General features: G+C 47.7%; 1 protein-coding gene and 1 long non-coding RNA gene across 3 annotated transcripts in view; both read right to left on the bottom strand.

Annotated features, from left to right (window-relative positions):
* Positions 1 to 521: 521 nt before the first annotated feature.
* The window catches only part of EIF2B3 (eukaryotic translation initiation factor 2B subunit gamma), a 96,393-nt gene continuing 73,095 nt past the window's right edge, over positions 522 to 23,819 (bottom strand). The window contains exons 11-12 of the mRNA XM_035333263.1: positions 12,092 to 12,195; positions 522 to 738 (exon numbers count right to left, since the gene is read on the bottom strand). Of these exons, the coding sequence (XP_035189154.1) occupies positions 686 to 738; positions 12,092 to 12,195 (157 nt within the window). The 3' untranslated portion in view covers positions 522 to 685. The remainder of the gene's footprint in view (positions 739 to 12,091; positions 12,196 to 23,819) is intronic.
* LOC118170750 lies at positions 14,946 to 23,817 on the bottom strand. Of its 2 annotated transcripts, none has more exons than XR_004752863.1 (2): positions 17,069 to 23,817; positions 14,946 to 16,155 (listed from the first exon to the last, which is right to left on the bottom strand). It is a non-coding gene; the product is annotated as an uncharacterized LOC118170750 (long non-coding RNA). The 2 variants fall into 2 exon arrangements; XR_004752862.1 differs by having other exon boundaries at positions 16,361 to 23,817.

A 23,819-nucleotide genomic window follows, 5' to 3' on the forward strand; every position in this document is an offset into this window, starting at 1 on the left:
CGTGGGAACACACCTCCTGGGGTCCAGAAACCACCGAAATAAGGCAGATGGTACCCACTGCTTGTGCCCTGCTTTCCCTCCCTGCTCCTACATCCCTCCGGTCCCCTCGCAATGCTTTTGGGCAGGATTTCCAAGTCACGGACCACGCTCAGCCCCGGAGGAAACGAGTGCCAAGCTCCTCAGCGACATCACCGACGGAGCTTAAACATCTCTGTGCTTTGGGGCAGCGCTGTGAGAAAGGAGGAGGAGGAGGCCGGTGAAGCTGCGATTCCCTGTGCTGGAGAGGTGCGGGAGCAGCATCCCCAGCAGCTCCTCCGTGGCATCGGGGACGGTGCGGGGCTGTGGGGACTCGGTGTGCGCCGCGGCGAGGCGATTTGTCCGCGTGGGCACGGTCTGTGTGGTCCCCGCTCACCCTTCTGCTGGAAAAGTACAGGGTGTCCGCGGGGCGCGCGGGGCCCGACCGGACCCGGCACAAACCCGCGCGCATCTCAATGAGGGGGGAGGGCCGGGCGCACACACGGCTCTGTAAATACTTCTTTATTAAGACATAAATACAAAGCCGAACGGGAAAGGAGCAGTGACAGGGCGAGCCGTGCCAGTAGGGATCCGTACGGATGATCTTACGATGCTGAACATCTGGTTCTGCTGCTCGCTTCCATAAAATCATCTTTAAAACCTACTTGGGTTATATCTCCATCAGCTGCTCGGTGCCCACAATGACTTCATTAACATGTTTGGCTGAAAAGAGAGAGGGAGGAAAAGAAGAGGAATTGAGTTTTAGAGCAGCGCTTCAGACTTTGCATTTTTCAAATCTGCAACTTTAAAACAAATGAGAAAAGCAGATTCTAGGGAACTCGAACACAGATTTGCTGCCCTTTTTTGGTCTCTGGCGTCTCTCAGACACGATCCCACACACATGGCAGAAGCCTAAACAACTGACTAAACATCAGGAGGTTTCTCTAATGAGACTTTTCGCGTGTGTGTGTCACTACCAAGCAGCAGAGGCCCGACGGAAGTCCCAGCTGCTGCTGACAGGTGTACCTCTAGGTCCATCCAACATGGAGACCTGACACAAAATTAAAGATCAGCAGTCCTCCCCGGCCCTAAAGAGTGCGGTGTGCCCCCAAACCGCTCCGGGGCTGGAAGGAGAGGGGCTGCTCAGCATCAGAGGGGCCGCCACCGAGATGGGACAAAACCCTCTCTCAGCAATTCCAACTTAAATGTTACTTTATTTTGGCTTCTCCCTCCTGAATTCAAAAAATCGGACCCTCTCCAAAAGTGCTGAGATGAAGCAAGGTCTCCGAGCACCGCTGTCATCTCTGACAGCAGACAGCCCACCTCAGGCTCCCACGGAGCACATTTGGTGGCGAGGCAGCTTGGACAAGGTCACTCCTGCCTGTTCCCAGGAGCTCGGCACAGGCTCGGAGGACACATTAACGTGCCAGTCCCTGCCCCAGCGCTGTTAATGCACTGTACTGAAAGAGCCTCCCGTTTAAAATGCAAAAGCAGCTTGTCAGGGAAGGACTGCGAATAAGGGATCTCAAGCCAAAATAATAAAAACACAAAACTGAAAGCCCAGTGCCTAAAAAACCAAGTATGTGGCCTCAGCGCCTGACACAATGCCTGTGTGCTCGAAGTGGGTGTCCTCGGGGTACCGCCCCAGTGGAGGGGAATCCAAATCGCTCTGGGTTGCCACCGATTCAGGAGTTCAGGTGGTTCGAACTGTGCCCCGAGGCTCTCTTCGCACCCCTTCTCCCCAGGAATAACAACAGGCTCGCATATCCTGGGTGCCTGGCATAAAGCATCAGGCGTGTGAGGTGCTGAGATGCAGCGAAGGAGGCTGTGCTGTCTCCAGCATCTTACACGGCAGCGGGGGGAGGCAGCCAAGGATAATGGAAATAACTGGTTGTATTTTATTTACCCACCTAAAACTCCTCCCCTCGGGGGAGCTGATTTTGCAAGACGGCTGCAAAACAACAACCATGCTACCCTCGGCTACTTAAAGAAATTCCTGGCAATCCCCGAAGTGGCCGAGCCAACGCGACGCTTCTCTTGGTTGCGAGTTTAAGGCATTATCTTTGCACCAAGCAAACCATCACTCCAGAAGAGGTCTGATTAAACACTGCTCTACCAGCTTCAAGGAGTTATTTGGACTGTGGCAAGGTAATTTCCCGCTGCAGCCCTGACCCCACAACCACACGGATCCTCCTCAGCCTGGAGGACGGAGCAGGGCGAGCTGCGTGACCGCCTTTCAGAGACCCCTTTTGAAGGCAGCAAGTAGGAACGAGGAGTCGCTCCTTGCTGTCAGCATCAGGTGGAGTCATTTATTCCTCTGCTCAGGGTATTCAGTGACAGCTGACAGTCCTGGAGCCTCAAGTCAACGTCTCGGAGCTCGAAGCTGGAGCTTGGAGCCCGATCTCGAGCACTTGGAGCAGGATGAGCAGAGGTGGATGCAGCACGCAGGGGAACGAGGGACTGACTGTGCGTGTGCCAGGTGCAAGTGTGATGTAGGTAGCACCACACAGCATCTCCCGCACGGCCCTGCCAATAGCCCCAAGTCCAGCCTTCAGCTTCTCTCTCCTCCCGTCCTGGACCTCACACAGCTTTGCCAAGGTACCTCAAATCCAACCTGCAGCGCTTCTTGCCGTAACATTCCTCACCCCCAACAACTTTCCCAATATATCTCAAACAGGGCCTGTAGCAACTCCTGTGACTCCATTCCTGAACCTCCTCCAAGCAGACTACCTATCGTGTTGATTTCTGTGATGTGAATAAGACTCTGGCCGGCATCCAGTGGGAGTAATTACGTTATGCCTCTGCAGATTAAACATGCCTTCATCTAGGCCTGTGAAGCACCGTGTCAATTTACGGTTCTATATATAGGTTATCTGTAGCAATACCTTTTTAATAAGGAACTTTTTGCTTCGTGTCAGACAGCATCCTGCACCGTCCTGCGTGCAGGGCCGGGATGGGCCCTGTCACATACTTTGCTGCAGAGCTGGTACGAACTATTTGTAGTTTGCACTGACATGCTTGTAGCCTCCTTCCGATATCTCGCGTTTTCCATCTGATTAGCTAAAAATGCTTTTCAAGAGCGGGTGAGTAAGAGCATTCCAATTTTACAGGTGGGGAAACTGAGGCAGCAACGAGCTTCGAGAGTTTACGCGGCCTGCCAAAGCCCCAAGGGAAACCAGAGCCTGCGCTCCCTGACCTCCCATCCCATCCTGCCTCGATCCCCGCCGCCGGCACACACAGCACGCCCGGCGTGTCGCTGCTACCTGGCAGAACGGCACGAAATCACCAAACTCCCTTCTCCTTGCACAGGCCGAAAGGAAACGCATGAATGTGCCTGCCTTGAATCCACAAGAAAGGCTTTTTAAGCGATAAAGGGAAAGGTTTTGCTAGAAACAAAGCCCGATTCCGCACCCCAGGGGGATGCGATGGGGAGATAAGGATTCACCCCGCTTCCCTCTTCCCTTCCCAAAGCCTTCCTCGCAGAGGGAAGGGAGTTCAGACTCCGCGGGGTGTGCCAAAGGGAGCCGGGCTGCGGGGAGCGTTTCATTATCAGCCGTGGCTGCCAGTTGCCAGTGGCTCTGGCTGGTACCAGCAAGCTCAGTTCATGCAGAAACTCTGCCTGAAACTCCGGGGGGAGGAGGGACAAGTACCTCACATGCTTCGCTGTTCAGGCTCCCTTCTCCTTCCCCAGCTCCCCATTAGGGATTTCTTACCAGGCTGCCTTTTATCTGACACTGGCAGGGTTACAGATGCATTCAGCCCACAGAGAAAGAAGAGGGATTAGAGAAAGGACTTTGAGAAAGCCTTCGAGTTGGACTCTGCAACCTTAAATCATGTTCAACGAGATCTTCTCAGATTGGGAGCATCTGGTGCTAAGCGAATCCAGAGCTGATCAACACATCCAGCCTCCTGATTAGCACTTTGATTCAACTTGCTGACGCAGCCCAGCCTGAAGTCAGCCTGGGTGCTTGAACCGAGCGTCCGCGGAGGTTTTACTGAGCGTAAATCAAAAAGCTGTCAGGCGTTATGTATGCGTTCCTGCTCGGGAAGACGTGTGTTTACACATACTGTACGCGAGCCCCTTCAGAAACATACGCACGGGCCGCGAGGAGAGCTGGGGAGCAGCAGCAGAGCCTTCGGTGCTCTCGGCTAAAACCAAATTGTAATGCAAATAAACAGCGGGGCGGAAATGACTGCAGAGCCCAGCACAAACCCTACCACCAGGACTGGGGGCCGAGGCCCTCCCCAGCCTGGCTGGCAGGTTCCTGCGAGGCCGCTCGCAGCGAGGGGATGCCGGAGCATTCCTTTAAGAGCCCTGTGAAAGCATCTCCTTGTTGTTTGCTCAATTAGCCCCAGACAGATTGCTGCTGCTGCCGCTGCTGCTGGTGGCAACGCTGGGGTTGTAAAGGAGGAGGGGAAGGAGGGGAAAGGGAGGGAAAAAGAAAAAAAAAAAAAAAAAAAAAAAAAAAAAAAAGGTTAGGGCCTAGGCCCAGGACCACCACGAAGTTCCAGCCCTCAGGGGCTCCAGAAAACGTTCAGTTTACTCACTCAATTACATACACTGTTTTATAAACCCTTTAAAATAAAATAGAAAACAGTCCCTGGCACAGAATTACTGCTCTATTATACAGCAGTGATGAAAGCCACTGCTGTGTATTTGCTCTCTTTAAAGCAAGAGATAGTTTAACTTAAAAAACGAGGGGGGGGGGGGCGGGGTGGCTGCACAAACGCATGCACGAAAACACGCCGTGGGTGGCTCCTACCACACTCACCCAGGACAGAAAGGATCAGAGAAGTGGGAGAGAAGAGCAACTTGTCTCTGCAGTGATGCTTGGCCCGGGAAAAGTGGCCAGGTTGTGGGGGGAGAGGAACTGAAGGGGCTTAAGGGGATGGGAAGCAGCTGAAGCTCAGCTTCGGGAGGCTGGAGGGTGTTTTAAATTACATGTAGAGATAAAGAAGGGAAGCAGGTGATGGGGGCTGAGCTGTTTGTGTGTGCGGAGTGCTGGGGCTTTCCAGTCAAGGCCTGCTCTTTCCCCAGCCACACTGAACTTAGGGGATCGCCAGAGATCAGGGTGCCCAAAGGCCAGGGCTGTCTCAGAGCTGCCCCAAGGGCCACGACAGCCCTGCTGTGCTGCAGTCAGCCGTGCTCAAGGGGCTCTGGAGTGTGAGCAGCCCCCCTGGGGAAGGAGCTGCAACCCCCCCCGGGGTGCTGGGGCTGGCAATAGCTTCAGGGAAATCAGCTCTGGTCGGCAGCTGGGGGCCTCAACACAGCCCCCAGGCAGGGATCTCGCTCGTGTCTTACACCCTGAAAACACCAGCACATGGTGCCTGTGCTCACCCGGTTCAACTGAGGCTCTTCTCATCGCTCACCCAGTGTTGGTGGAGAATCGCAGAGTGGTTTGGGTTGGAAGGGACCTCTAAGGATCATCCCGTCTGCCCCCCAGCCATGGGCAGAGACATCTTTCACTGGATTAATGCCCTTAAATCCACCCAGGGATGTCTCTGGAGGGTAAAGGTAAAGCCAACAACGCGGTCGGTGCCCGGAAAGAAATGAGTTTGCTGGGGCTTGGAGCAGATGGACAGGGGGGGAATGGGAAAGAGATTACTCCTTCATTGGAGAAGTGATTGCTCAGGGTGTTAGGAGAAACATTAGTGAAGGGAAAGCGAGGTGAAGAGCTAGGGATGTGCACAACAGCAAGTTCCTTGGGGACAGGGAGACAGCATCCTAATACTGTGGCAGAGTCCCAGCAACCTTTCAAGAAGGGGCCTGGGTTATAGTGATGGATGTTCTCCCACGGGGATATCAGCCCCTCGCAGCACATGCTAGTGGGGATCTCAGAAATGTCAATCCGAAAGACTCTGTCCACGCTTCCCACCGAGACAGCAGCAATTCCATATCTGCCTGGAGACTGCTGCCCGCTGTGCTGGGCACAAGTCGAGGTCCCCTTCCTTTCTCAGGCATCCATTGGGGTGTTCTTCCTGGCTCTTTCATGTGGCCGAGCTCTGGCCGAGCACAAGCGGTTATTTTCTCTGCGTGGAGCATGTACAAATATTTCCACAAGGTTACGAACTGCTGCCTTCTGGGGAGGCTTCACAATCCACATGCTGCGAGTGTGGCAGTTCCTTTAACCCGTTCGCTCAGGAAGCCTCAACCTCCCCAGCTGGGAACGAGAGTGTGACAGCACAACCGGCCCCGGCGGCCGAGGGGAGGACAAAGCATCGCTGGATGGATGTTCCAGGGAAGTTTTCTGCCACCGCTTAGGCCAGAACTCATAAACCATTTTTATACAGCTTGGAAAGCAGGCTAGAAATGTGTCACTGATGCAAAAGACTCCTTCAGAGAACTACCTGCCAGCTGATATCTCTGTCAGGGACGTTCAGCAGTTCAACTGCTTTAGGGAACAAGTCATATGGACCTCCCAGTTTCCCTACGAATTTACACCATTCCTCCTTTCCAGCTCATCTTGCACCCCAGTGCACCATACACATGTGTGCACTGTTTAGTCTGCGTCTGTTCTTCGCAGGCTTTCGTAACTCCCATCTGCACCGCAGCATGTGTTCTGATCCCGACCTTGTGTCGCGCTAAGGATTTTCAGTTCCCCAAGACTTCACCAGGAGGTACTCAGCATCTTGCAACAGCAGATGCTCGGTCCTGCCTGAATGCAGCAAGAGCATCGGAAAGCCCATCGGTTCCTTCCTGTCCCTATCCCGCTCAGCTGGGCTGAGGCATCCTCGCAAGCAGCCACCCATTCATGTGTAGAGGCTTCGTAAGCCGTACCTGCCTTCAGAGGATGACATTAGAGAAAAATGTGCTCTTTGGCCCTCATTAAATTAAAACAATCTTACTCTGTTTCATTGAGAAGTCCTAGGGCTCCAAGCTTGGAACGGGATTTGGAAAATGATCGGAAACGGGAGCCAGTCCTTACTGGATATGTGCCTTTTTCTGTTCTTGTGAGAAACCACACGCTTTTGGCTACGTGATAAGCCTCTGGAAAAAATCTCCGTTTGCACATGTTCTCAGGAGGGCAGCTAAAAGCTCCAGAGACAGTTTGCACCGAGTGCCTGTGGAAGTGCAGACATGACGCAGGGCTTCCCCCGCTCGTGTCCCTGCTCCCTGGACCAGCGCAGCACTTAGCACCGAACCGCTTCCCTCTGGTGCCCAGAGGGATCCTGCCTGGGCATGACAGAGGTCAGAAAGGGATGCAAGCAGACTCCAAGCAGTCAGGGGGCGAGTGCCAGGTGGGAAATGGAGCATGGGACTGCTGGGGAAGGGAACTGAAAATAGCATCCATGGTCAGACCAGAGGAGGAGTCAGGTGGGTGTCCGGGTACAACAAAGTGAAAGAGGAGAACAAAATCTCTGTGGGATTAAGACTAGAGGAAAAAAAAACAAAGAGAAGACTCGGAATGGGATGAGAGCAGTGTTCAGACAATGCCCTAGCAGGGAGCTGTGACACAGGAATCAGCATCGGATAGGAAAGAGGTGATGTAATCCAAGGGCTGATGCTGGCGGCAGCAGTAGTAAAGCCTGCAGTAACTACAGCCTTCTCCCCCCAGCACCAGGAGTGAATCTCAGGGCTGCTGACACCCATGGGCATTTGTGAAACCTCCTGGCAAAGTTCTTCCTGCCCTGCTCCAGACCCAGCTCAGGATGACCCACTACTGTCAGTTCCCATCAGCTGGAGCAGCAGAAGCTGTATAATGGAGTTCAAGTTCCTGGCACTGCTAATGATCCACACAAGGGCCAACATGATCCCATATAACAAAACCGTTTTTTTTTTTTTCCTTTTTTTTTTCAGTGGACTGAACCCTCCCTCCAAACATCTACAAAGCAAATGTTAAGGCTGAAATGTCAAGTCTGTAGCAGTTAGGGAATGCCACACGTAACGTGCAACGTTAGCACTAAGTTGGGCAGTCAAAACGAATGGGCACACGGTCAGCATCTCCCTGCCTCTCAGGTCTCTGCAAAATAGGAGGCAAACGCAACCATGCTCATGCTGAGGAGATGAAAATGAGGTTGTTAACAGCTGTGAAGCACTAAGATGACAAATGTTGCAGAAAGGCCTAAGAAAGGATCTTATTTCTTGCACAGTGTACAGTAATTAAGGTTTCAGACTCACACTGAAAAAAGACAGGAAAATGAAAAATATGGAACAACCCCACACTCAGCATGCACGCAGCAGTATGTTCTGCGTGCTGTCTGTGTCAGGGCACCACAGAAAATAAAAATATATGGTTGCGTTAAAAATGTATAGGAACAAGCAGAGCGAAGTCTTAGCCTACAGCCCGGCCATGGAGATAGTGCTCCTACTAAGTACGTACCAGGATGCCAAGCTAAGATTACATCAGCAGCCTGAACGCTGGTGTTTTTTCCTTCTCTGAAAATACACTTTGTGGCAACAACACTGCTGTAATGCACTTCTTGGGTGTGTAATGACTCAAGTTGTCCCCGAATGACATTGGCTCCTTAATCTCCAATGCACATAAAACATCTCTGCCCCACGGACAACAGAGATGAAGGTGAGGGATAAGGCGGTGAGTTCTGTGTCAGTTTTGCTGGTTATAACCTATGTGTGTGTCTTTACCATCTCTGTTCTCCGTGTTCCTTTGAAGAAAGGTTAGGCCAATTTATTGGGTACGCCTCTTCCTGACTAACCTATACCAGATGTACAACATGCTCCCTGCTGGATCTGCCCTAATGACTCCTTTGGGAATCGTACTCACTGGCTCTGGGGCTCATCTGACTCCTCGGCTGGCCCATCACCAGCACTCCCTCTCCCTAGCCCTGTTCTGACGAGGGCATGCTGCTTTTGAGCTCCTCTTTAAAAACAGTTTCATCAAGAAGGCTGGAGCGTAATCGTAATAACTGTCTCAGAGGCAGTGATTGAATGCTTTGTGCAATTAAGCTCTTTCAGAACTGCTGCCTGTCATTTCCTATCCCTTTAATAATTACCTCCTTTTTCCTAGGTACCAACATGTTTTTCTAACTGTTACCTGGGTGAAGGAGCTTTCACAAAGCCTGTCTGTTAATTCTCCGCTAGCAAATTCCTTAAATTGAAGTATCAAAGAGGAAGTAAAGTGGATGCTTCCTTTGCATGGCAATAAAAGCAGTAGGAAGAGAATAGCACGACTCTCAGGAGGCACTGGTTGCAAATACAGAAATTTAATAAAACTCCATAACACGATTTCAGCAGAGGCACTTAAAAAGTACCATGTCTGGCCAATGCTGTGATGGGGCCTGAAGTCACTGCTGACAGCTACCTGCCCCCCCTCTGTTTTTGGTTTCAAACAGGCTGCATCTGATCTACCCCAATAACCAGGGCTGGAGTGCTCCTTCTATTTAGGTGTCCAGAGCTTTGCCAAGCCTGTTATTGAGTGATGAGGTCTCCCACCAGGTCCCCAGGGAGATTATCCCACAGCCGACCAGACCACATCGTTAGGAACATGTTCCAGATATCCAACCTAAATTGTGCTTAATTCAATCCCATTACTCCCAGCTGTACCATTTGGACCACCCTAAACATGCCCCTGCCTCTTCCGCAGAAGGAAAAGGATGAGAGCTGGTTTGAGTTACGTTTGCCTACCATTTGTGGTAGCTGTTCTTCTGCCATCCTCCTTCTGTGGAACTGGAGTTTCACTTTCTGAAAGGAGGTCAGTGGCTCAAAGAGCTCTTGTACCCTGAGCTGCCTGGGCAGCGTGACCAGGGCTCACTGGGAGCAAACAGCCGGTCCTGCAGCAAAGTCAACTCTGGGCTGTGCAGGATGGTGCAGGGAGCTCTGTACCTTTGATAAATCCTGGCCAATGCTTTGGAATAAGGAACTGCATTTTTTTTTTTCTTAATGTTTCTGGGAAGGTGTGTGCAGCTTTGCTGAGGTGGTTTCTAGCGTGTAACTCCCAGACTGGGGTCAACAGCCAGCTGCTACCGCTTACGTCTGCCGAGGTGCGATCAGCTTGCAACAAAAGGTGGCTGCGACCCAAGAGAAGTAGTTTTTTGTAACCTGGCTGTGAAGGCTAGAGCTTGAAGAAGGAAAAGTTACCAAACAGAACAACACAGCCAAAGTCTTGATGAAAGGGGGAATATGGAAACAGGCTTCCAGGGCCACACCAAAAGCTTGGCACAAGATACAGGAAGTCTTGGGCAGGGGAAAGGAAGTCATGGCATGCTTTCACAGCAAAAAAGAGGGCCCAGTTTACTGCGGGACCAGGCAAGGTCAGAAGAGACATGCTGGGCTGGAAAAACTCCACAGTTCAGGAAATAAGTCATGAACTTCACAGACAAATCCCAGACCACCGAGGAGAACCTGACCCCCAGCCCAAAGAAATTCCAGAACGGTTAGGAAACTGAGGCAGGGAAACGAACTGAGGCTGTATTATTTTTTCTTGCTCAGCATAATGGTGTATTCATAATCTACCCGAACGTCTCTGCTAGCGTCAATCATACGTTCCTGGACACTTTAACTGGAGGGCCCACAGACTCACTGAGGAGTGGCTTTAAGCTTTGGAGAGGTGAGCACGTGGCCCTACAAGAATTGGCAAATGAACCACAGCTTCCAGCCCCGTTCATCTCCCTCCAAATATGTTGACAGGCCTTGAAAATTGTTCAGACAAGGATGACAAGGGTGATCATGAAGAAAGAATGATTTCCATGCCAAGATCAACCAGACTAGGGTCTGTACCCTGGAAGAGACTACCACAACAGACGTGAGTGAGGTCAAAGCGTGATGCTTCTGTTTGAAATGATCTACTAAAGAAATTGAGCATAGTCTTTCGTCCTGAGATATTAGCTAAATCTACACCCTGTTTCCTCACAGTTCAGACTGGAGGGTAACAACCAAGTGTGACGTGATCCAGCTCTCCTATTGACTCACGCTCAGGGGAAGGCACAGATGGAGCACCATGAATAGTGCAAATCTTCAGGGGTAGGCGGGCAACAAACCCACAAAAACCACTGATTCAGAGTGATGTGTTGGGCAAAGCCATGGGTAGGCAGAGATCGTGGTACATAGGGACCAAGACCACAGAGCACAGCACTCTCACTGGGTATTTCCTACAGTATGTGAGACAATTGCAGGATCACAGCTTTGTTTCCGTGGGTCTTTTTTACTCCTAGTTTCAAATTAAAGGACAAAATTCCATATGCACAGCTGACAATAGGTTATGGCATACGGCATTAAGTGCAAACCCTGCTCTGTGTGAGGACACTTAAAATTGGGAAACCACCCATATACTATAAAGACAAAGCAAGCAAACAAATCCTGATCTGACTAAACAACTTCACATGGAGCCTGCAAAGGAACTCACTTTTGTCCTCAGTCCACACCCTAGAGCAGGGATCTGCCAAACCCCAACCATAAATATTCATTAAAAAGCCCTCTGCTTGGGATGCAGTCACTGAGACAGCCATTTCCTGCCCATTATCTCTTCAGGCAGGAAATCAACAGTTCCACTCAGGCGGTTACCAAGCCCTCACCACTCACAGCTTGATTGGACGGCCTAAGTTTGCCCAAATTAGGGCCACATAGTTGTAACCTCTCTGAAACCCCAAAATAACATTTCATTTCACTAAAGCAGACCCAAATGCAGCCGCCCTTATTTTTAGTACTGAGCAGAGCAGCTCCTGGTGTGATGTTGCACCTTGAGCTCCTCCTTGGAGCAGGGTGAAGGGGAGCACGCTGACACCCCTGGTTGCCAGCACAAACAGAAGGGTGTCTGTCTGATCAATAATTTGACTGCGCCACCCCTGACACTCACAGAGAGGATTAGTCAAAATAACAGTTCCTGCCGAGGACAACTTCAGGATGATCTAATTGTGGTCTCTGGGAAAAGACTGTCTCAGCACCCAATCTTGTTCTTCATAATAACAACAAAGTTCTGCTGCCAACTAGTGAGGAGCAAGTCCCTGGACTACTCTTGTGCCAAGAAACTGTACTTTCCATGAAAAAACAATATTATAGCACACCACTCTGTAGAGCTGCCACTGTTCACTGGCACTTTATGAAGAAATAGGAAGAAAATCTTGATGAGGAAATTCTAAAAATTAATTATAAATGCACTGTAAATACAGCTCCTCTACTTACCTTTGGTTTCCAGTCTCTGATCACTTCCAATTAAACAGTCTTTGATGTCTGCACCCTTCTCTATCACGGCATTATGACAAATAACACTGCCCTGAAGACAGCACCTATAATGCAAGCACAAGGTAAAGCAAGAAAATGATTTAAAATGACAGGTACAAAACAAAGGAATCCAACAGAACAGCTAAAAAGCCTATGAGACAATCCTGTAAGTAGGTTCGGTTATGCCCTTTTCTCAAAAACTGCACAGTTCTTATGCTGATCATCACACCCAGCTGCCAGAACAGGTTTGCAAAATAAGGGTTTCCAGTTTTACCTCCTGTTAGAACAGTTTTCCTCTATGCTTCCTTAACAGGGGAAGTCCTGCCAGGGGATTCCACAGACAGGACACTGGCCTGGGAACTGCGATGTGGATTAGGTCTCATACTTTCCATGGACAGTATGAGTAAGTGCATGGGTCACTTCTCTCTCATTTCCCCAGTTAAAAAGAGGAGAAGCAGCCCAGTCCTTCCCTGTGAGTTCTGCTGAGAAGTTTCATATGTTTGAGATTGCAAGGCACTAAGAAGGGATGGTCAGAAAGGGCAGAAGATCAATACCTCAACTGGTTGGCTTTGTTCATGTCACATTCAAGCAACCAAACACAATTACTCTGCAGTACTAAACCAATGAGACCCACACTGCAACTCTGGAACTGCTCTGCCAGTTGACACCAAAGTCTGAAATTTACATAGGATGGAGCTTTAGTTGAAGTAACCTTCTTCCAACATGTTTTTGAATTGGTGGGAACCAGCTTTCAAATCTGCTGATCCGGTCACCTAGATAGGAAAGAAGTTCAGAGTTCAAGTGTTAGCTACATAACTCCTCTACTGAGATGCTGAGTGAGTTACTACATTGGTCTGTGTCTGCAGATGATTTGTTTCCTAATTTTTACATGTGCAGAGTTAGGTAGAAATCACTGAAGGATGCAGAATGTGAAGGCATCCAGCTAAGAAATGCCTAAATACACTAAGTGTAACACACACCCAAGCCAGCTGCTTTGGAGGAAGGTATAAGTGAAATACACAGCCCCACAGAGATGGAGGTAGTCTGTGCCCCCACATTAATTCTACGCCGCACCATGGTATTTTATCTCTTCCCCAACATTTCTGTTAATGATAGCTACAACCGTGGATATTCTCACTATCCTCAGTCAAATAGCTGATCTCTTTCTGAAGTTTTTGGTTTCAGTGACTTTCTGCATGGCAACTTATACATTTTAACTGCTCTGTGACACCCACAGCTGTTCCCTACGTTGGCCCCAGGTCTCACCACTGCTCACTGCACCAGCGAGACACGGCCGCACCGCACCATCAGGCTGGGTCGTGAGCAGAAGGGGTATCTTGGAGTTTGAACTAAGAGCACAGAGGGGTTTTGGTACCAGGTCAAAGCCCTCAGCCTCCATTTTGCAATGAATGGAGAGGCAGCCAGCCATGGTCCTCAGGAGAGAAGAGAAGCATCCATCCTCACTTCACTCTGCCAATCCTGAAATGAATCCCTAGTATTTTCCTGCTTACACACCACCCTTATCTAGTATAGAGAATTTGCCATTAAACATCTAACAATTCTGTCGCTCATGTGAGCCAGAGCAGAAACCATCTGCCTCACAAACACGGCATTAATTCTGCAGGAGTAAAAGCAATAAAAACGGACCTCAGCCACGGTGGTTAGCAGTTACGACTCCCCTTGAGCAGACTGTCCCCTCTGAACAATCATTCTTTTAACTCGCCTCAAACTCCCCCTCCTCTGACCTACAAGGAGGCAACGTGAGCAATTATGCTACAAGTAACCAGCTCAGGTTGCCTTGGCAAGGTTTTTACTAACATGTTAATAAGATAAAAAGCGGCAAAGATACACAGCAGACCCCTGCCTGCCTTTGCTCTCACACTGTCACGAGCTGCTTCCTTTCTAGTGGCACCGAGTACCCGCGCAGGGGCTCAGGCCATCATCTCGTGCAGCAGCGTTTGCTGGGGGAACACAGCACTGGAAATCGGGCGGGAAGATGAATGTGTGCAGGGAGGACTGCCCACCACTGCTGCCATCCTGAGCTGGCTTTCAACAAGACCAGAGAAGGCGATGGGAGGGAGTGCTCTTTGCCCACCGAAATGGCTCCCATCCCACAGGCGTGCTCCCAAATACCTCCTCCTCGAGCGCTTCGAGCTACGCAGGAGAGCGCTCTCCCGGGTGGCTTTGAGGTTCCCACCACCTCACTTTTTCCAGGCACAAGAAGAGCCGAGGGTAGGCTGAGACCTCGCGGCACCACCCTCGCCCCCCGTGGCACCAGCGGAGAGGGGATCTGAGCTCCTGGTGTGGCACTGGGGCCAGAGGACGTTGGACGTGTGTTCAGAGCCTGCCTGGGGAGCGTTTCAGCTCCGGGGGAACGAACAGCACTGTAACCAAGAAAGTGCTGATGACATTAACATCAAAGATAAGGGGGGGTCCTGCCAAACCATTTGTTGGAAGGACAGCCCAGGGAACCAAGGCGAGCACATCTGTGCCAGGTGCTTGCAAACCTTCCACAACGCCAGGGTAAAACAAAACCAAACAACCCCGCCACCCCAGGAGCTTCTTAAACCTTACAAACCCCACCAAGTGAACAAGTTTTAAAACCATGCTCAGCACTAAGATTAGCCCAGTCACACAAACCAGCAGCGAATCCGGCTTTTATTGCTCAAGTGGAACAAAACTTCAGGAGATAAAAACACAATTTGTGGGTGTTCCCTTCACCCGCTGACAGATGTAACACAGCCATTTTGAAACCACTTGTAAATGCCTTTTTTCTAAAAAGTATGCTAGAAAGCCTGCCAAGAGAAGTATTTTGTGTGTTTATTTAATTTTTACTATTTTTTTTTTAAATTGAAGAGTAAGGAATAAACTTTTATTCTCTTACCGGGTAAATATCACATCTCGGGGCAATGTGCTGTATTTTCCTCGGATAAATAGCCACCGGGTTTCCTGCCCTGCTTAACAATTAGGCGCCATTAGTCCTCAAAGGTGCTCCGACAGCATTCGGCTTCATCGAAGTTGTTGTGTGTGTGTGCATATGCACATATTTGATGTAAAGCTTTATAATGCAAACCATATTTATTTTTGTGCCCTTAAAATGTAGTATATTTTTAAACTTTTCAGCACTGTGAAAACGGATATCTCCTGACCTTAAAATCCAAAGAGCATGTTCAAACCCACAAGAGGAACTAATTTGGGGCATTTGATTTACGGCTGAAATTTCAATTTGAATTTGTTTTAAGTGCAATCACAAACTGCGAGTCTGGCAGCCGAGGGTTTTTGCGGAAAATAAATAAAAATATTCAGTGCGCGGCTGCATTCTAGAGAGAGCATTTTTACAAGCCCGGTCCTGTAGTGGTAACAGATGGAGATGTCGGCGAGCTAAGGCATTAATTTCTTCCACAGGTACGATGTGCGAAGGAAAGCACAGGAGAGTGAGTGTGCGCACGGCCGTGCACGCGTGCGTGTGGGTACGTTACACGCCTCCATCTGAGACAGCGAGGCTGGCTCTGGCTTCTTTTGTTTTTTCCCGAAAGTGAGAGAACAAGAGCAAAAGGAGTAGTGGCCAAGGAGGCATGGGGGGATTACAAGGATTTAGGTCTTTAAACTGCAGACCACCTAACAAGATCACTCTGAAATGCCACTAATTTCAGCTAAGGCCACAGACCTCCCTTCCTCTGCCCTCCCTCTCCCCCCCATTGTAAACAACTAATCCCAGCAGAAAACAACAGAGAGCAAAATGTACACACATTCTGCAACATTCCAGGTCCGGCTTTATCTTTTATTTATTTTTCCAAAAGGTCAGCGTATGTATGGAGGGAGGGGGGGAGGGGAAGAAAGCCAAAAAAACCTCAAGTCCATCTCTTGTGTGGGCTCGAAGGAAGCCGGGAGAAAGCAAAGTCCAAGAGCACACAATATGGAGCTTTTATAGCGCGGCGATTCCTGGCCTCGGCTCGCTTTCCCCTCCCTCTATTTGTGGCAAAGCCACATAGCTTTAAACCAAAGGACAGGGTGGTCGATTACATCTGAAAGAAATGTAAAGAATTGAGAAAGAATTCCATCTCCTGTCGAAATTATAAATAAGGAAGTATTAGTTCCCGAGACAGGCTGATTTATGCAGCCCTGGAACTGCTGACTTTCAGCCCGAGTATCAGTCTATAAATCAAACCCTTAAATCAAGTGTGTCAATTGCTGCAGCGCTGAGACACTTAAGAAAAGAAAGGCACCTACCACCGAAAGCAGGAAGGCTGCCAGGGGACTGAGGTGCTGTACCCTTCGTAATTTTCCAAAGTGTAAATCTGAGATCAAACGTCCTTTGGGGGAATGGGAAATCAAAATACGCCGCGCTCAGCACACCGGGAGCAGGCTGCAGGAGTCCAAGACACAACCCCCTAATTACAGGCTACCCGCTGATTATTTAGGACTCTGTGATTAAAGTGATGAACGCTCCTGGGAGAAAGGGGCTTAAGTAACCGAGGTCAAGACCTCAACTGCAGCTCTCGCCCGCGTTGTGCAGGCTTAGGAAGGTATGAATGTCACAGGTCTGCCTTACAGCAAAGCTCCTGAAACGCCAATGGAAGCTATCCAGGTCTGCTGGTTTAATCCAATTGTGCCAAAAAGCCGACGTGACCTCCGTTGGGAAGCAAAGCAAATGAGGTGTCTAAAATGCAACGTTTAAAACTACAGACTCCAGCTGAAGAAAGAGCTCGAAGCGTAACGCTACAGACGGCCTGTGGGCAACGCTCCGCCGTGCCAAGACGTCAGGGCTCTCACTCCTCCGGATGAGCTAGGAAGCAGAGAGGCTGATTTGGGAGTTAGAAGCCAAGGGTGACATGCCTCGGCAGCTACTTTGCTGACATAGGGGTAACAGCTGTGGATTCCCCTGGGAGCAACATCCCGTTCTGCCTTGACCAAGGAGATAACAGCCACGGCAGGCACCTTAATGGTGGGAGAGGTGGCGGAGAGCTCTCAGACCTACCAGCAACCCCTCAAGGAACCCCCCTTCAGCCTGTGTGTCAGTGGCTGGGACACGCAGTCACAGGGACAAGCACAAGGAAGCAGGGAAGAGGCAAAAGCAGCATTAGGGAACCTGAGAACCCAAATGTTGCTTTCACCAACATTCAGTTTTACACACTCAGGAGCCAACTCAGGGTACTGCAGATCTCACGTTATACACTCAAGCAAATACCAAAGACTACAATAGATGCCAGCAGTACGTGCTATAATTTATAGATACATTTCAAAGAAAGCATTCTTAAGTGAATTCGGGCTTTGATCTCCTGTTTTTCCCCTTGGGGGTAACAAAAACATTCTACCAACCCCCTAAATTCTTAACCCGTCTCTGAGGGTGTTTTCACTAAGGAACTTGTTTTATGTCTCTTTTGTAGCCAAGCTCATCACTGTGGTATGGCTCCTTTACACTTCTTCCCCACACCCTAAACATTTTGCATTACATATTGCGTATACTTGCCAGCACTCGTATTTTCCAGTGAAAGTTCAACTGACCTTAAAGGGATGCCTCAAACCTACCTGAACTTGTTTTATTAAGTGAAACTTAGGCTGCTGGGGGAGGTCGCCTGGAAGGTTGTGCCTCACCTCTGAAACTTCAGATAAATCCAGCTGATCTCAGAACGAACAAATTGGTGGCCTTTTATGTAGCTGGAAGCCTGGTTTTGCACACTTCAGCAAAAGCACACGCTGCAACCAGTTTCACACCAGGAAACCCTACGCAGGAAAACTGACCTCCCTCTGGATTCTCTCTGACAGAGTGGAAGGGCCACATCCTGCATGGCTTTACACACGCACAGCTGATGCCCAGGAAAAGCTATCTATGTCTATTTTAAGGTAACAGAGCAGAAAAGCCGTATCTTCACTCCCATCGCTGAGTTTGCTTTGCTTGCTCACCAGCTGGCCCAGTCAGACTGACAGGGATAACTGACACTTGTTTTCCCTGGGGTTTTCAAGGGCAATTTGGGACTGAGCACTGTAGCCCTCCATAGGACATAATTGGTTAAATCAACTTCCATATCATACGGGCTAGGTTTACAAGTGAAAGAGGACTTTCTAAATGTTACCCTTAAAAACAGAGACGGCTTTCCTGGAGCTAAGTTGAACTTGTTCAACTCCACAGTCCCCTCAGGAACTCAGAGGAAAAAATCTGGCACTGGGAGAATTTCTTCCTTTTCCATACCCAGGGTGGGAAAATTTTCAACAGCACTGATGGCACTTACACAAAGATTCCCACCAAAACCCGAGAGCAATCAGATGCTCTGAGAACGCGCATACCCCTCTTCAATTAGAGCCATGTGGCTAGCAGGAGGCAGAAGCTTATTTATAGCTCTGAAGTCAGACATAACTCTGGCCACCTGAAGAAGAAGATCAGCAGAACGAGAGGAGCTGTTTTAAAATGCCACTTTTCAGAGCTGACCTGTGCTTTAAGTTCAACATTTGGCGTACAAGATGTTTGTAAAATGGGGAAGAGCTCCCTGCGCTATCAGGGAAACATCTGTATCTGAGTTTAAAGAACAGGTGATTTATTTGAGATAGATTGATGTACCAGGAAGCTAGCCAGAAGAAAATGTTTTTTGAGGAGTTGATAGTAATAATGGTTCAGAGATTCTCAAGATAACAGGTAGTATATGAGAAATATCCTAAACACAATACAGCAGAATTCAACTTCTGTTGAAAGCAACTGAAAACTGGCTCTGCAAGGAGCCTAACTGCTTTCCGCTCACTGCTCGCCTAGTTTGTCCTCTCTTCAATTTACTTTCCTGAAAGCAAACTCTTGACCTGAGGTTGTCTCTATTCAGTATCTTAGAAGCGTGTGCACTGAATTAAATAGGAGGATTAAAATTATGGTTCCTGACCAAAAGAGTCCACAATATAAAACCAAACGGTGGGAGAGAAAGGACAGAACATAACTGCTACATAACCAAGAGAAATAAGAGGCCTTTTTACAGGCAAGCACTGTATGTAGCTTTATTCATATATTCATATCTATCTACATCCATGATATATTTTATATTTATATATAAACTTTATCCATATTTAAGCTGAGCATGTGCTTTTTCTGAATTAAGTACTCACTTTTCATGTGCCTTCTGCAAAACCTATTCTAGACTTGTTCTTTCCAAGGTTAGCATAGGGCTGGGGTGCAATTGGTATTGTGAGACCAAGCATCCAGAAGACAACAGCTCAGGATACAAAAAGTCTGGGAATCCCTGCATAAGCACAACTTTATTCCCAGCTTTGCAAGCTATGGTGCTGGAAACGACTTCATCTCCTCATTCTTTCTCATGAGGGAATGCGCTGTAAAATATATTTTACAATTTCAACAAAATGTTGCTTTGGCAGTAGGATCTTTCCTTTGTACTGCTATTATCCAACGGGAAAAAGACCACTTATGTGCTGAACCCCTATAAATGCTCGATTCCATCCTGGTTTTAATTACAACTTTCTTCAAACCGCTCACTGCTTCTACATCAGGTGCTGATTTGGCACTATTGAGGAAACAACCAATAAACTTCACAATCAATCTGCAGTTAGTAGTCAATCCAGCTCAGCTTGCTTGTTGTTTTCTTCCTTTGTACATTTTCTCAAAAAAAAGTAGCAATAAATTGGAGACATGTGGTAAACGAGAGCGGCGGTTAACTAGTCGCACGTGGTCTCGCTCCAGTCCACTCACCGAGTAACGCTACAGCGTCTGCGCCACCCACTTCAACGCAAGTAGCCAGAGCGTGATGAACACAACCCAACCCATAACTTACTGTCTTGGTGTGACTGAACAAGTTAGACGCTAGTTTCAGCCAACATCACGGTAATTGGTGTCAGTCCCCACAAATGTGGGTGCTTGAGTCCTCCATGCACATTTTTATCCAGCCTTTCTGCCTAGGTATCAGAGCTCCCAAAGGTTTACCCCATTTCCCAGTGAGACTGGTCTAACTTTCCCTAGCACCCAGTATTCACACCACCCCCTGCACTTCTCACAGCTCACGGTGCTCGGTGCCACCTCCTTGGCCTGCCAAGTCCGCAGGCTGCCAGTGTTGCAGCGTGCTCCTCGGGAGGCGAGCGGGCTGGAAGGAGAGCACCCCTACATCAAAGACCTGGGGACTGGGGGGCCCTGCTGCCCGGCTCCACACCTAACCCACGGAACAAACAAAAGGGTCAGCCCCAAATACAACCCAGACTGAGGACGTGCACAGCTACCACGGGAGCATTCAGACGGACGGAGTTTTCGCGTGCCCTATAATTTCAGCTCGATGAGTAAGTTTTCTCCAGCCACGTAAACTCAGCGCAGCCATTTGTCACCGAGCTCTGGGGAGCCGTGCAGAGGGAAACAAGAAGCCTTTCCCCGCTGCAGCCTGTCACCTGGGCAGTCAGCATCTCTCAGCACTTGCGCTGTTGTATAAATTACGTCCCTCCCAGCTTGGTCAAGGATGGCCATCATTCAGCACGTATGTAATCTTCGCTATTTTATTGTCTCATTGATGGAAGAATTAGCTCACAGCGGGAAACACATTAAGAAAGGACTAGCAATTATTTTGCCCGTGTTGCTAACTTCTTTAATCCCCTGTAATCTCTTCTAAGGGGGGATTCATATCTACTCAAATCACTTCACAGGAGACATACATAGCTTAACAGAAGCCCTACACACCAGGGCTGGGAAAACCAAAACCCCTGCTACTGCTCCTGCAGAATATCAGATACATCAGCCATCACCGGGGAAGGGATTGTAACTTGCAAACAGCACACAATGGTGAAATCAAGCTTCTCGATCCATTCGGTTTATGAAGGAACTGTTTCAAAGGGCATCATCTAGGTCATAACCTCTGTTTCTACAATAACAAGCCAACCACAGCCTAACAATAAGAACCTAGTTTTGTACTAAACCTCTTGTGGTGTTCCCATCTGCCCAGAATCTATTTATCCATTTCAGAAGCTGGTATCAAATGTAGCAAATCTTTCTGGTTTGGAGATGTAATTTGTGGGTCCCAAAGCTCCAGAAGCTACAGCATGTCCAACAGCATCCTCGATTCACAACATTACAGGGAACCATCATGAGATAAAAACATCATCACATATTCCTTTGTATTGACACCATTAAGCAAAGCTGCTGAGCACTTTTCCAGCTAAGATGTGGCAAAAAGACAAAGGTGAGATTCAACCCAGAGAAGCTAGAGGTGATGTAAGTGGTAAAAAAAAAAATATGAAGGCAGTGTCATGAATAATGTCAGCTCTTGATAAATGAACTCAGAACGGAATGCTGAGCAATTTTTGCACTTTGTTGTTCCCAGACTCCTGACTTTCACAAATTATTTACCTGATCTTTCTTTCTTCTCTGGGTTATCTAAACAGCTTTGTCTTTTCCATAATATCTGCCCTACGGCAGTCTTCTCAGCCTGCTGCTTCAGGTTGGTATTCCTGCAATGAACAGAGCTGGGACTGGCCTTCAGTTATTGCTCACATGTGACAAGGACACAATACAGTAGTCCATTAGTTTGCTGGAGCTGCTCGTGCCAGCACTAGAACGTATATTCGTTAAATGATACAGTTTTATCCGCTTCTCAGTGCAGTTCCAGAAGTTTCTAATATGCAATGCATTAGATGGTGTTAAAACTGGCTTACATCAGAACATGTGCTATGCAAAAAAAAAAAACCAAAAAACATCTGCTAAGGCACTTTATGAGTTCATTTGCTCATTTTGATTCATATCAGCCAACATATACCGACTTTCCAACTAAAGTGAAGGACATTTTCTTTGTCGGTGATTAGGTAAAGCCCGAGTTACTTAGAAATGCTTGGGAGAAGAGATGTTTGTAAAGAAAAGCTGTCCACTGTGCGCAGTTTAAAGCAAAACCCAGTACAATTTGTCCAACTGTTGCAAATGGGTCCATCAACATGTTTCAGAATCATTAACATTTTACCAAAATGCATCAAATATAATCAAATACATGAAAGAAGGTCAAAATACACAGAAACTGTTTTCACTAAGTTACAAGCAAGACCTCTTTCAACAAAAGTTAGCAGCTAGGATACTTCTGTATCTCACCACCTGTGTATGCATGACTTCATCCCTCTCTAATCTTAAAGATTACAATGATGCAATAAAAAAATACTTTATCAGCGCTGTTCCTATGTAGATCTACGCAATATGAATTACAAGATGCTTTTAAATGAAGCTCCACAGTCTACGATCTTATTTCTGGCTGGAGATGAATGATTACAAAATTGACTCCAGTGCATCAGTGGAGCTACTCAGGAGGAAAACTCCAGGGACTGCAAGATTTTTCATTCATTGGTGGTGACATTGTTTTTACTGAGAGTGACCAGGGAATAAATTGTTTTCCAGAAATTCACTAAATATGATCCAAAAAGTTAGCTATAATATCTTATCATATTTATAATGCCTGTGGAATTTTGTTGAATGCTTATAATAATGACTCTCGAGCTTCATTTAGGATTTAGAAAACAGTATTACTACATAACAGCGAAGACAAACATAAGCTAATTTGGGGCTCTTCATAAAAATACCACTATTTATACACTCAGCTGCCTCTGTGGTAGAGCTGCTCACCTCGTATGCAGAACCATACTATTATGACTGTGGCATCAATTCATTAATCAAAATGACAGAGGGTCCCACGATCAAACGAGAGAGGTTCTGGTACTTATGACAGAAGCACTTATGATACAGCCATACTGGATCCATTTGCAATTGCACTGGAAACCAGCTATTTTCTATACTCAAAGGAATTCTGATTTATGATGTGCTTGAAATTACTGTGGATTTCTATTAAAGACAAACACTTGGCAGTAAGGTACCATACTTACCTGTAATTTAGTTATGTAACAGTAGTATCCTCCATAGACCCCACATCCTTTGGGTTTTTTGTTTTTCAGATATGCAGGTTCCAGAGCCAACTTGGCGTTTTTTAAGAGTTTGGCCTTTTTCCTGAGGCCCTAAGCAAACCTCAAGCCATGAAGGAGGAGGGAATTTATACAGGCCTGCACAGACTCAATCAGCAGTTTCCTTTCCGCTGACATCCACAGGAAGCCAGCTTGCATGGAAAGATGGGGGCATGCAGACATCAACAATTACATATATGCCACTTTTCCCACATTTAGAAATGAACAGATCAAGGCTACCTATTTAGTTAGTGTCTCTACGAGCTGGCAGATTTTCTCTTTGAAAATTTTACTCATTTATTCTATTATTCAGCATACGCAGTAGTAAACTAAAGCTTGCAAGATGACAAAAAAAAAAAGGACCAAAAAATGTCAGGGAAAGTTGTAATATTCAAGGGTGATAACATCATTTCCAGTTGGTAAGTGTACCACTTTAAAATATATCCCCTGATCCAAATATTCTAGGTATACTCATAGACACAGCTACTAAAATAAAGCTTGGAAAGATGGCACACAAATCTATACAGAGTCATACATCCTCTTAACTTCCACATTCTGAAGATGGTATGATCTCTAAAAAGAGCAAACTATGTTTCAAGATTGCAGCACTCATTAAATCATTTCATTATGCATTTTTAGCCTGTTTACAGAGACATTTCTGACTTGTGACTTAGAAACATCTCTCCTGTGATCAACTGTTACTTACAGGACAAAAATTACAGACTCAGAATCTATCTAGAAAAGAAAACAGAAAAGTTAAGGGACTGAAATACAAAGAGGTAAC

The sequence above is a fragment of the Oxyura jamaicensis genome, chromosome 8 (genome assembly GCF_011077185.1).
Source record: "Oxyura jamaicensis isolate SHBP4307 breed ruddy duck chromosome 8, BPBGC_Ojam_1.0, whole genome shotgun sequence".
NCBI lineage: Eukaryota > Metazoa > Chordata > Aves > Anseriformes > Anatidae > Oxyura > Oxyura jamaicensis.